Source organism: Canis lupus, chromosome 22 (assembly GCF_048164855.1).
Source record: "Canis lupus baileyi chromosome 22, mCanLup2.hap1, whole genome shotgun sequence".
Classification (NCBI taxonomy): Eukaryota; Metazoa; Chordata; class Mammalia; order Carnivora; family Canidae; genus Canis; species Canis lupus.
This window is the reverse complement of record NC_132859.1, coordinates 26,924,760-26,939,216: the sequence shown is the minus strand read 5'-3', so window position 1 is coordinate 26,939,216 and position 14,457 is coordinate 26,924,760. Positions and strand designations below refer to the sequence as shown.

The 14,457-nt window shown below is 36.0% G+C and overlaps 1 protein-coding gene across 21 annotated transcripts in view; it reads left to right on the top strand.

Moving 5' to 3' along the window:
• Positions 1-14,457, top strand: part of TBC1D5 (TBC1 domain family member 5) — a 546,849-nt gene that overhangs the window by 458,257 nt on the left and 74,135 nt on the right. For all 21 annotated transcript variants that reach the window (XM_072792900.1, XM_072792895.1, XM_072792888.1 and 18 more), the window contains one exon: positions 652-737. In XM_072792900.1, the coding sequence (XP_072649001.1) occupies positions 652-737 (86 nt within the window). The remainder of the gene's footprint in view (positions 1-651; positions 738-14,457) is intronic.

The following is a 14,457-nucleotide window of genomic DNA, read 5'->3' as shown; positions in this document are numbered from 1 at the left end:
CATAAGAATAGATGACATTAAAATTTCTAACTTTAAAAGAATTGCTGAATTCCATAATACATTCATTTTTATAGAAGAAAGACTCGGTGTGCCATCTAGTGGGCATATATAGCATTCTGGTTATCAAAAACTAACAGATTTTTACTCTCCGTCCAAAGTGCAGCTTTCTTAACACTTCATGTCTCTCAGGCCTTAAGGGTAAATTGTTACATCTCATGTAATTTTTCAGTTTGTCATAATTTTGTCTCATGGTATTTTGGGAAGTCATTAAAAGTGATCAAAATAATCAGAAATAAATCACTTATTTTGATGAATTCTATACTTAAAATATATATAGAATTATTGAATCATTATTTTGTACACATGAAACTAATACAACACTGTGGATTAAGTGTGCTTGGAAAAAAATCTAATGATAGGAATAAATCTGTGTGAACTCTGAGACCGGTAAAAGTAAAATATATAAAATAATTTCATTGTTTAATCAGGACTAAGATCATTTAAGGTAAAACTTCAACAGTGAAAGCAAAACCCAAGCACACTAATTATTGAACTTCGTTATTATATGTATTATATGACGATTGTTCTATCCCTTTTATGTGTTAGTGTGTAATTTAAATAGCTTTATATATTTAATTTTTTTTTCTATAGAGAAATCCAAGACCAGTGACTTACCAATTCCATCCAAACTTAGATTATTACAAAGCACGTGGAGCAGACCTCATGAATAAAAGCCGGTAAGTCCTCTTTCTCTGATGAAAGTCATGAGCCACAAAGATGTTCTCTGAGGTGGTCAGGAATTTTTATACATATGCTGACAATAAATTTATAGATTTTAGCATAGCAGTGGTTAATGCATTCAGTGACATCTTTATTAAATATCTTGAGTTTTTTAAAGGTATTATAAAATATATACATTGATGTCAGTGGTAAGAAGAAAAATAGAAGAGTATTTGTTATAATTTGAAGTTAGGCAACTTCATTTTTCTAACACTAATAAACCTGAATAAATTGCGCCTACTTGTATAATCTCTTTCTAAATCCTTGCTGTTGATTGAAAAGAGGCAGTTCTATAATATATTTTTAAATTATTTCAGTAACAAAATTAAAATTGGGTTTCCCAACTGTCTTTAGAACTACACAATAAGCTTATAAATGCATCTTGTGTGTGCATTTGTGATTATATACATAGAAATTTTAAGGGTCACTGTAGGAATAAAAAAACATTAAAATTCTACTTTTAAAAGAAATTAACATTGGCATAAAGGGTTGATGAACAGTTTTGTTCTTTCATAATACTGTACTCAGATGTCTCAAGAGTTAACTTGTCAAACCAGAACCATCTCAAATTAGAATGTAATTTCAAAGTTTACCCTGGAAGACTAAAATGTTAGTAATGATAAATGCTGCTAAGTTGTCCGAATTTTTTTCCTTAAGCATTTTGCCTATGTGCTAGCTTTTCTTCAGTAGAATTCCAGCAGCCTAAATGTACATTTATGGAGTACACACACATGATATGTTCTGTTCTTACTTGGAGAGTTAAAAAGAAGACATAATTCCTGCCACATAGAAACTCATGGTCTAGGGAGTGAGAGGTTGTTTACAAGAAAGTGGTTTAATTTAAACTTTTGTCTTGAACCCTGTTTTAGTGTAACATTATTTTTAAATGACTCATCCTTGATGGAAATCCATCTCACGTTTTGATGTGCTGTGTAATTGTGACACCAGGTGTATAGCCAATGAGGTTTTTCGGAAGCTCTTTTCTGTTTGTTCATTTCATCTGATTCTTATTTCACTAATAAAGGTTATTCTCTGCAGTCACTTTGTCCATTTAATTTAACAAATTTTTATTGCATGCCAGACTTTCTTTAGGCATTAGAGATAGTGAACAAACCAGAGATCCTACTCAGTGCACAAACTCCTGCCTTCAGGAATCTTACAGTCTAGTTACTTATATTTCCACCTATTGGGTCAAGTATTTAGTTTTGGTATGTTTAAAAGATCAAGGTATTTTAGGTACTTTCTTCTTTCTATGAGATCTTTCTAGCTAGACTCCCTTCTTCTCTGCACTATTCTCCCCTACCCCACCACCACCAGATTAGTTTTCATATAACAGCCAAAGAATTCTCAATTTATAGCAGATTATATCACACCCCATTGTAAACCCCTCCAAAGCTACCTGTTACCGTTGGCAATCCAGTGTTCATTCTGGCTCTGTTTTCTATCTCTGTAACCTTCACTCCTTCCATTCTCCCCTTATCTTAACTCCCATGCTTGCACTTGCTCTTCCTCCTTCCTGGAGCCCCCCTCCTTCCCTCTTCTTTTCTTGCTTCTGCATTATTTAAAACTCAGCCCAAAGGCCACCTCAAAGAGGCCCACTGGACCTCTCTCCACTGGACCTCTCTCCATTGTCTTTTTCTCTCCTCTCGCGCTCTACCTCATTGCCCAGTCTTATTTTCATAGTGTTCATTACTCACTGAAGTTATAGACTTCATCTATATGTGTCATCTGACTCCCCAACTTCCCCACTAAAATCTAAGCCCCTTGAAAGCAGGCACGTTGTCTTACCACTTGAGAGCACTGAAGATAATGTCTGGCATAGGGAAGTTACTCAACAAAAACGTGTGTATATACATATGTTATCCTTTTACATGTTTCGATGTCTACTTTTTTTTCAAAAAAGGAAATGGGCTATACCCTTTCCTTTCTGCCCTTCATGTTTTATCTTTCTTCTCTTTAGCCTTTTGTCCTTGCATTTTCTTCCCAAAATATTGGTTCTGTTTTAGCAATTACTTGTAAGCACATTGAAATTCTTATGCAAAGTATCATTGTCATGACTAGAAGGAAGGTTTTTCACCGCCTTTATTGCAATTTCAAAGGTTGAAACTGAACAAATGAAAAATAGTATGTGAAGAACACATATTAACTCTTCTCACTAGTTCTGTGAGAAGAGTTAATAAATGGTGTTGGGAAACCTGACAAATCTGTGGAAAAGGTATCAGCTTATAACTTTATCATATGCCAAAACAAATTCCAACTGAATCAAAGTACACTCAAGAAAACATAGAAATAAAATGGAAGTGTCTGTCTCATCTCTAGTTACTAGAAGGCTTTTTAACCTTGAAAGTAATGGAAGAAATCACAAAGGGAATTACTGGTACATTTTACTACACAACTGTTTTAAGTAGGTAAGTCAAAGATAAACTGAATCAAAAAAGTAGATGGAAAATTGCAAAAATATTTGTAGTATAACTGACAAACTAGTATCATTAATATATACAGAACTTATGCAATTCAGCAAGAAACATAAGACCCTGTCTCAGTGGCCATTCCATCTCATGCCATGCTCTGTTGGATCCTCCTTTTCTGCTTATAAATTTTAGAACACTCTCCAGACTTCCATTCTTCACTGTACTCATTCCCTAAAGGATCTCAGTCCAGGTTCATGGCTTTAAATACCATTTATGACTGAAGGGTCCTTAATTTGTATCTTTAATATGACTTCTTCCTTTGAACTCAACTCATGTCCTACCACTTACTCAGTATTTCCTCTGGGATATCACATTTGTATCTCAAATTTAATACTTTCCAAACTAAACTACTGATTATACCTCTACAAATCCAATATTCCCCTGTGTTTCTCCATTACAATAAGTAGCCAATCTAGTTGATCAAGCCTTAGAATTTCCTTTGACTTGTTTTTCTCTTATATCACTCATCAAGTCCATCAACAAATCTTCAGAGTATATCCTGAGAGCAGCCCGGGTGGCTCAGCAGTTTAGGGCAGCCTTCAGCCCAGGGCATGATCATGGAGACTCGGGATCCAGTCCCATGTCAGGTTCCCTTCATGGAGCCTGCTTCTCCCTCTGCCTGTGTCTCTGCCTATCTCTCTCTCTCTCTGTCTCTCATGAATAAATAAATAAAATCTTTTAAAAAAACAACAAAAAAAAAACAAAAACAAAAACAAGTATATCCTGAAAGAAATCACCTTTTTCTCTGTACTATTAATACCAAGTCACTGCTAGTCTCTTAACAAGCCTTTTTACAGTCTCACTTTCTTATAGACCCTTTCCACGTAGCAGCCAGATTAATGGAAGGCTTATCCTATCACTCTGCTGCTCAGAACCATTCAATTACTTCCCAAAATATATAGGATAAAATAGGATAAAAGCCTTTTCAGTGACTGCAAGGTAAGCCCTACATGATCTCTCCCACGCCATTTGCTACCACCATTCTTCCTGTTTCTCACTGGACTCCAGCCACACTGACCTGCTTACTATTCCTCAAGCAAACAAACGCATTCCCACTTCAGGAGCTTTGAGTTTGCTTTCTGCTCTGTGTCTGGATTCTTTGTCAAGGATCAACATGGCATACTACTATTTACTCTGTGGTCAAATATCATCTCTGCAGAGTCCCTCTCTTTGACAACCCTATCTAAAATAATGGACCCCTTTACTCTGTCCCTTTACTTTGTTACTGTTTTTGTTTTTGTATTTTATAGCAATTCTTACTCCTTGAAATGGTAAAAAAAAGAAAAAAAATGATTTGGGTTTTTTGTTGTTTTTATTGTTTGTTTCTTGCTCTGAAACTTTGTAAACTCTACATTTTGTCTTGCTAACTGTTATATCCCTGGCACTTAAATAGTGTCTAAATAGAGTAGGCTCTCAATGAAAGAATTTCAAACAGCAAATAAACATTTAAAAGGCTATTAAAATTCATAATTAGTCAAAAAATGCAAGTTAAAACACCAATAAAGTATCATTTTCACTTTTCATATTAGAAAATTAAAAATAAATGAGCCAGAAATGAATAAGTCTTGGAGATCTGTATAGTGCCCACAGGTAATAATAATATATTAATTAATATGTCTTAAAAATTTGCTAAGAGGGTAGATCTTATTTTAAGTGTTTTTATCACAAAATGTAAAACAACTGTGGAAGGAGCCTCGGTGTCCATTGAAAGATGAATGGATAAAGAAGATGTGGTTTATGTATACAATGGAATATTACTCAGCGATTAGAAATGACAAATACCCACCATTTGCTTCAACGTGGATGGAACTGGAGGATATTATGCTGAGTGAAATAAGTCAATCGGAGAAGGACAAACATTATATGTTCTTATTCATTTGGGGAATATAAATAATAGTGAAAGGGAATAGAAGGGAAGGGAGAAGAAATGGGTAGGAAATATCAGAAAGGGAGACAGAACATAAAGACTCCTAACTCTGGGAAACGAACTAGGGGTGGTGGAAGGGGAGGAGGGTGGGAAGTGAGGATGAATGGGTGACGGGCACTGAGGGGGGCACTTGACGGGATGAGCACTGGGTGTTATTCTGTATGTTGGCAAATTGAACACCAAAAAAAAATAAATTTATTATTTAAAAAAAAAGTAAAACAATTACCAATAATAATAAGGAGGGAGAGAGAAAACTTTTGGAGGTGGTGGATATATTTATGGCATAGATTGTGGTGATGGTTTCACAGATGCTGACTTACTCAAACTCATTAAGTTGTACACATTAAATATGCGCAGCTGTTTGTTTATCAGTTATACCTCAGTAAAGTGGTTTAGGATGAATGAATGAATGAATGAATGAATGAATGAATGAATGAATGAGCAAGCTAGCACTGGTGAAGGTGCATGAATACCCTTAATCACCAATTGGAGGAGTATAAATTAAGACGAACTAGATAATCTTGCCAAAGAGTTCTTCCAGTTCTGTATATCCACCATGTTATTCTCCAGAGGTTTGTTTGTGTTAGTGTCATTACTTTACCCATGATCAAAAAACCAGTGCAGCTGTGAAACCTTTGGTAAAGTCCCCATTTCACTATTTAAGGCCTAAGATGCTTTTTTCTGGCTGAGCCCTTCAGCCATAATTAGCCTTGCAACTACTTTCTTAGCCATTTAGAGGCTCTTAAAGAATTAATGCATTGGGGCTGTCATTGAGCAGCAAGAGGAGTGGGAATGATCCAGAGGGGGATATACTCATGCGGGAACCCCCGGCAGTGATCAATAAATAGAAAATAGGAGACAGGCAGACACCTGGAAAGCAGGGAGCTAATACCTGCTACATCTATGGCAATGGACTTCTATTTGTGTTGCTTATCCAAATAAGGGACGAGGATGCAAAGATGACATGTGATTTCATGGATAAGAATATCTCTAGAAATCAAGAAGCCTGATTTCTTGTCTCTGCTTTACCATGGATTGCTATAATTAAGTCTTTAAAAGCAAGTGCCTAGGTATTTTAGTGGTAGATTTTCCATTACGTGTGTGGATAATATTCACTGTGCTCTGATTTTACTTACTTGCAAATTTCTTTTTAAAAATGGGAATTGACATTTTCTTATTCATTCAACTTTTAAGCTCAGAACGACAATTTAACACTCAAATCTCGTTCCAATTTTGTCCTTAAATAACCAGAAATTGCTGCTATAAAAAAAATAAGTATGTCTAATTTGTGACCAGTCTTCAGAAGGACCTATCAATTTATTTAGGAATCTGTAACTACTAAAATGCCCAACTGAGTAGTCATGGAACAGAATTTCATAGTTTTTAAATATTGCAGTTGCTTATATTAAGAGTAGAATCACATACCTTCTTTATTCCAGAACGTTCATGGATTTCCTGTTTTGAAAATGACACAACATAATTTCTCAAAATGTGTAATTCTTTATTCTCTACAGAGAAATAATGGCACTTGAGCTGTCAGTAATGCCTCAAGAGCATGTGTCACTTGATCAAGCGGTGCCTTTTTACAGGCTCCACTGTAGATTTCTTAACTCATGTAAGCAATTTCATATCACCAAAATTTTAAAGATAGAAGATACCAAGTTTAGTTCTTGATCTCTCAGTTTACCTGATGAGTAAGTGATCTGTGCTCCATGCTAACTGTCCCAGCTTTCCACTGCCCCCCCTGCCAGAGCTTAGTTTAAACAATTCATATCATTAATGAAAGATTCTAGAATTATAATTCTAGTAGGTAAGCCCTCTGCAGAAGGCCCCTTGTCAGGAACCCTGCATGAGATTTAAGAGGAAACCAGGCACCAGGATAGGAAGATTCAACTAAGGAAGGTACCATGAGCTCTAAAGTTACATACATCCCACATTCCTCAGCTGGGCTCCACATGGCTGAAGACTGATGGCATCCAATCAAGTCTTACCCCTAGAATGCCTGATAGCTAATAATTCTGTGTCTCTCCTTGAGATCAGGATGTGTCTCAGCCCTTGGAAGGGCTCCTCTCTGAGCACGGCCTAACTAGACTATCCTGAGAAGGTGCAGGGTCCCAGGAAGCATAAGGATCCTTCCAACAATCTTGTATTAGAATATGATGCTCTTCGTGAGAACAGTGACCATATCTACCTCATTCACTACTGTTTCTTCAGTACCTGGCACAGAGAACAAATTCAAATATTAATTAAATGAATGAGTGCTTTTTACCTTCAATTATACAATAACTCATATTGATTGATGTCAGAATCCATCTTAGAATCTTCATATTCCTAGCACAGTACCTGGCACTGTTAGTAAATATTTACTTTAATAACTGAGTAAATAAATAGTGTTTTGAATACCTAAAAGGCATTATAAAATTCCCCTGGACAATTTCCATTTTATATGATCAACAAATTTTTTTTAAATTAGGCTTTATTGTATTTACTTACATAAAGAATGAGTTGTTCAGAAATATTTTCTTGCTAAAATATGATAAAGAAATAATTGCTAATAATATTCCCCAAGCTATGAAGCCAAGAAATCCATGGTTATCAGTGTTAGTAGGTAACTGGCCAATGAGAATTTCAGAGGACCCCGATTTCTCTAAATATAACTTTGTGATATTTTTGTGCTCAAATAACTTGTGCTTTAAACACATCTGAAGCACTCTTCCTGTTGTATCAGAGAGAGTTGTTAATTCCTAACCAATTTAGATAAACTGATAATACTGTATCCTAACTAGTCTTGAGTAAATAGGTCTTTCTCCTTTTCTTTTTAAATTTATGCATAATTTGAATCTATAAATCAATTTGAAAAAGAACCGGTACTTTAATATTATTGAATTATCTACTTCATGAACATAGATTATCTTGTTTAGTTAGGTCTTCCAGGTCTCTCAGAGAGACTGAGTCTCTCTCAGTTTTATAGCTTTCAGTATAGAGGTCTTATATATTTTTTTGATTAAGAGAAAATAAATTATTTCTTTTCTGTATCGAATCTATTCCCTCTTATGCCTGTATTTTTTTAATGTAACTATTTCGTTGGACTTTTCCATGGACTCCCCCCATTTCTTTATATTTACTGGCTTCCATATATCCTACCTCAAAACTCTAGTGGGTGATTCTTGTTATTTAATTGTAGCTGCGTGTGATTTTATTTTAATTACGAAGATATGTAGTGATTCTCAAAGTGAGGGAAGAGAAGAGGTGATGAGGACATTTCAGAATTATATCCTCTTTATTCTGATGCTAGGCCAAAGAATCCCTGACCCTCTGAAGACTTTGGTATCATGAACTGTAGTTACTGATAGGAGAAATTTATCTTTCAGATACATGGGTCAGGAGATAGATCAGTTGAAAACTACCACTCAAGAAACAGAAACCGCAAATAGACAAGTCTTGGGAAGTTTAATGATTTTATACACTGTGATTAATACATAATTGCTTATTATTCCTTATATTAGCTTAGCAAAATATTGTGTACAGAACCAATTAGGTAGGCACCATAGTCTAGCTTATATCCAAACACACCTTAGGCCATCCTTTTTTTCCCCTAACAAGCACTACTCCTCTTGCTTCATATCACACTATCAAAAATTTATCTGCCACGTGCAAAATAGTCATAGCCTCTATAGCTGAAACGAACAAGCATTTTACCTAAAAGCCTGACTCCTAAGGAATAAGTAATAGCAAACTAACTTTTATCATTTTGTTTCATTTTTTTAAAGATTTTATTTATTCATAAGAATAAATGTCAGAGAGAGGCAGAGAGAGAAGCAGGCTCCACGCAGGGAGCCTGATGTTGGACTTGATCCCAGCACTCTGGGTTCACGCTCTGAGCTGAAGGCAGACGTTCAACCACTGAGCCACGTAGGTGTCCCAAGCCACTCAGGCGTCCCTATCATTTTGTTTTAGTAAAGACCTATAAAATCTAGAGTTCCTTGAGATGTGGAGATTGTTTGTTTTCTAAGATAATAGAAAACTCACAATATGGCAAACAAATTTAAAATTACAAATAGATGTCTTTCATTGAAGCAAATTTGCTACTCTCAACTTTAAAGATAAAAAATTCAGAAAGGCCGAAACCAATTCGTTTTATAGAATTTGAAGCCTTCAGCTCAGAGGAGTTTTAAGCAGAAGTACGTCATAAATGTTATCTCAGGTGTTAGAATCATCTTGAAAAGTACTATGTTGCAACCCTGACAACTGTTTTTGAATTTCCAAAAAAAATACTGATGTCCATAAACATGAAAGAAATAAATATGAACTGTAATCCATTGAGGGTAGGTCAATAATGTCGATTTCTAGAAAAATGACAGAGTTGTGAAGAGAATGTTATTCCTATCCAAGAACTCTTTGCACTTAAGAAAATAATTTTTAAAAAATTCTATGGCTTTATGGTGGAAAAAATGTATAGGTAGAGTGAGGTGAGAAAATGATAGAAAAGGAGACTATAATACAGAAAAGGGAGAGGGAGGAAGAATAGAGAAAAACAGAAGGATGATAAACATGGAGGAGGAAGGAGGGGCAAAAAGAACAGGGTAGAAAAGAAAAATGGAGATAAGGAGGTAGGGCAAACTGATATGCCCCTAATTTTGGAGGTGAGGTTTGGTCTATATTCCTCAAGGGCCCAGACTCCTGTACAGGCCTTTCATTTGGTCCTGTCATTTCAACAATAAATTGAATGTAATGCAGAAGCCATTTGGCACTGCCGGTTGTAAACTCATAGAACTGAAAAGGGCCTTTCATCTAACCCTGTCTCACCCAGGCCAAGATGATGAAGCCTGTGTGTCTGAAGGTGATTTTCCCATCTCTTCTACAGTTCCAGAATTGGAGCACTTACTATTTTAAATAGAGCCTGTTAAATCATTAGAAAGGATTTCTTTTAGAACTGTTTCCTGTAACTTTTATAACTCATTTCATTTTCATAAAGGACTGCTTTCCCCTTGGCAGCTCTCATGATTATTGTAAGACTGCTCCCCAGCTTTTTAAGCCATTCTTCTTCCAGCATAATTTTCATACCTCCCCACTGTTCTGCTCCATTTTATAAACACACATCTCAATTCTGCCATAAATTAATGCCTTGCCAAAAGCTGTCTGCCATAACTCTACAGTTAGCTTCTGCAGTGTAGGCACTCACCTATTATTTCTAGTCACATGTTTATATTTACTATTAAAGATAGTATATATTTACTATACAGTTACCATATTTACTTTTGAAGGATAATTTTACAGGGTACAGAATTCTAGGCTGGCGAGTTTTTTTCTCTCAAAATTTTAGATATTTCTCTCTTCTTGCATGCATGGTTTCTAAGAAGTTGGTTATCTTTGCTCTTGCATATAGGTAAGATTTTTTTTTTCTCCTGGTTTTTTTCAAGATTTATTTCTTTATCTGTGATTTTCTGTAGTTTAAAAATGATATGACTAAGTATATTTTTCTTGGCATTTACCCTGCCTGGTGTTCTCTGAGCCTTCTGAGTCTGTGGTTTGGTGTCTGTTTTCCAGTTGGTGGTTTCTACAATCCTTTTGAAAAATTAGAACATTTCCCCCACTTCCAGTCTTTTGATATTTCCATTTTTATCCAACAAAACAAAATGGGTGTTTTATTTAAACACAAACCCAGCCATCTGAAATTTTAAAATGTACCTAAGTAACAATTGAACCAATGGACTACTTAGAAAATGTGTGGGAAAAACGTTGATGTTATTGCTATAATCAGAGGCAAATGTATAGCTTTAAATGCTTTTATTGGGAAAGAGGGGGAATGAATGAGAGAATGAGTGGATGAATGAATGAATGAACCAAGAATTTGACCTTTGGAAACATAGAAAGGTAATAACAAGAAAAATATAAATCAGAATATAGAGAAAAATAATTACAGATAAATTGAAAACTCTGACAAAAATACAAACAAGCATATAACAAAATTTTTTTTGCAAAAGGAGTAAAATATTATATATTTAATATCAGACCTAAAAAATAAACCCATAGATAGAAAGGAAAAAGCCTAGGGTGGTGTCAAAGTTTGGATATTAGAAGAAGAAAATCTCCACAATTGTGGAAAGTTATTACAAGGTGGTCATGTGATAATGGTTTGGTTTTTTGGGTTGTTTTTTTTTAAGCTTTATAAAAGTTTTAGAAGTTGAATAAAAACAGCTCATGGCTGTAGCAGTTAAGGCATTGGAAACGCTAGAAGCTCTGGTTAGAAAGCCAGACTGCAAGGGATCAGTTGGGTAGGAATAGGCAGCAAGAGTCACTCATTTTTAGATTTTTAGAAACTGAACCAAAGGGGCCCAACAGTGAACCTAGGTTCGGTTCTGATGCAAGTGGGTTTTTTGATTGTTTGTTTGTTTTTTAAAGATTTTATTTATTTATTCATGAGAGACTACACAGAGAGAGCAAGAGCGGCAGAGACATGGGCAGAGGGAGAAGCAGGCTCCATGCAGGGAGCCCGATGTGGGACTCGATCCCGGGACTCCAGGATCACACCCTGAGCCAAAGGCAGGCGCTAAACCTCTGAGCCACCCAGGGATCCCTTGATACAAGTGTTTTGAAGATTCTTGAATCTTGAGAAAAGTGCCCCATTGCTAAATACGGTTGTGCCAAAAGTAAGGTCTTGATAACAATCTCAAAACAATCCCTCCCATTTGGTACTATTTTTATTGTTATTTAATAATAGTATGTATTAGTAATAATGAAAGATTTTGATGATACAAAATTATTCATTAGATTTATTTAATGTCTTGTTAACTCCAGAGTCCTCTATTTATTTCAATACTGTTTACACATTGCACTCCATTGTTAATCCAACCCAGTACTCGATGTCCATCGGATCTCTGACAACTGCATTAATTTTCATTAATTTAGCACACATTACATAATAGCCAATCATAATTGTGGCAAATTGATTAGGAATTCTTTTTTTTTAATTTTTTTTTAATTTTTATTTATTTATGATAGTCACAGAGAGAGAGAGAGGCAGAGACACAGGCAGAGAGAGAAGCAGGCTCCATGCACCGGGAGCCCGACGTGGGATTTGATCCCGGGTCTCCAGGATCGCGCCCTGGGCCAAAGGCAGGCGCCAAACCGCTGCGCCACCCAGGGATCCCAGGAATTCTTATAAAGAATGCCGCTACTGACATTTAAGATCTGTGTTAGCTATCTTTGGCCAAAAAAATTGTCATCTAGCAGAGAAAAACTATAGACAGCATACTTTCCCCAGAAGTATATGGTTTACAGTTGTTTATATCTGAAAAGATATAGAGTCATCTTCAGTAGTTGTTTTGAAAAGAAAATATTCTTCTGGAAGCAATGGGTAGTGGATGAGAGGGAAGCTGGTTGAAAACAAAAAATATTCAAAAAAGGAAAACAGTGTTCATCCCCTTTTAAGAGCTATTCAGATGAAAAATTGCTCGGCATGAGCTTGATCTATATGTTTTTTCGTGGTTATTAGTAGCAATGAAGATGCATTAACCATATTCTCTTGATAATGCTTCAGCAGTTTCTTAGTACTTTTATCAACATATAAATTTCACAACTGGCAGTGTGGGAATTTGACTAGTACATTTTTGTTTATAAAAAAGGGTAACAACATTATAACTTCTTCATATCTGTGAATTATGAATCTTGACTTGCAAACAAGTAAAACTAAAATGTAGTAGAACTTCAATATCATGATAGCTCTTCTTCCTACTGCCGTGCAGAAGAAATAGGAATGCATGCAGGCTGCTGAGTAGAATACAATGCCAGAGGTGAATGCCTTCTTAATCCACAATTTATGAGTTCTTTTCATTTCATTCATTCTTTTTTCAATAAACTTGTATGAGTGCCTTCTCTGTTGCAAGCTGTAGTGTCTGTAAATTGAGAATGCTGTACTTCATTAGGAAGCAGCTGGAAACTGGAAGTAAGTGGTGCATAATCACTATATATCCTTATCTTCATTAAGAAACATTAATTTTAATAATTTTTGGAAGGGCCTTAAATAGTTCAGTTCTTTAAAGATAAAACATGATGCAAAAAATCATTTGAAAAATGATTTTTTCACATTTCATTGAGTTGTAAATGAATAGATCTTCCTCTCATAAAACTGAATTCCAGGTTTTAAATTTGCCTTGTCTCCAAAGTAATGTCAGTCTCAAATACCTAGCCTGTAATATTAGCTAGTACCATTAGAGAAAAACTTTATGAAAGAAAGAAGCATAGTGTTCTTTTTATTAAAGAACTGTGGATCAGTTCCATCTTAGAGCCATATCTAGCAATGCCAAGGATACAGCTGTTATATAAGGTATAGGAGAATTACTGCATAAGAGCTGCTAGGGAGATCTGAGAGAAGGAAATGATAGTAAAATTCAAGTTAACTCCAATCAAGTAAACGCATTCCTCAGACTTGATTTTCAGTTTGTCCTTTTCTGGGGGAAAAAAAGGAAGAAAAAGAAGAAGCAAAATATGAGAAAATAAGCTTCTGATAATGATGGGGCAATATAAATACAAACTTTGGTATTGTCATGGAATTGGACTGCCTTCTACAACTAAAATAATTTATAATCATAACTGGTATTCAAGATAATATCCCTGAGATATTTCAAGATGATGAATCATCTGGGAGGTAATCATGCAGTAGTCCTTCCATAGTCATGTTTACGTGGTATCCTCCATTTGCCACAGGTGCTGGCCAACCATGGCAGCCGAGTGAGGAAGTGTGTGACAGGAGAGGTGGTTAAGGGAGGTCACTGCTGTTGAGGGTAGGATAAAATAAGAGTGGGCCGTTGTCTCTGCAACATTGAGATCACTGGGGACTTGGCGGAGTGGTTTCTGAGCAATGGCAAGAAGACCACAACCAGGTCATAGTTGGCCTAGGACTGAAGGACCAGAAGTAGCACATAAGACAGCTTTTTGAAAAAAATATGTTGTGAGGAGGGAGAGAAGTGGGACAGTGACTCGAAAGGAATGAGAGAGGGATCCCTGGGTGGTGCAGCGGTTTAGCGCCTGCCTTTGGCCCAGGGCGCGATCCTGGAGACCCGGGATCGAATCCCACATCAGGCTCCCGGTGCGTGGAGCCTGCTTCTCCCTCTGCCTGTGTCTCTGCCTCTCCCTCTGCCTGTGTCTCTGCCTCTCTCTCTCTCTCTCTCTCTCTCTCTCTGTGACTGTCATAAATAAATAAAATAAATAAAAAATTAAAAAAAAAAGAATGAGAGTTCAAAGGCTAAGTTTGCATGGGTATGTCCATGCATGTATATG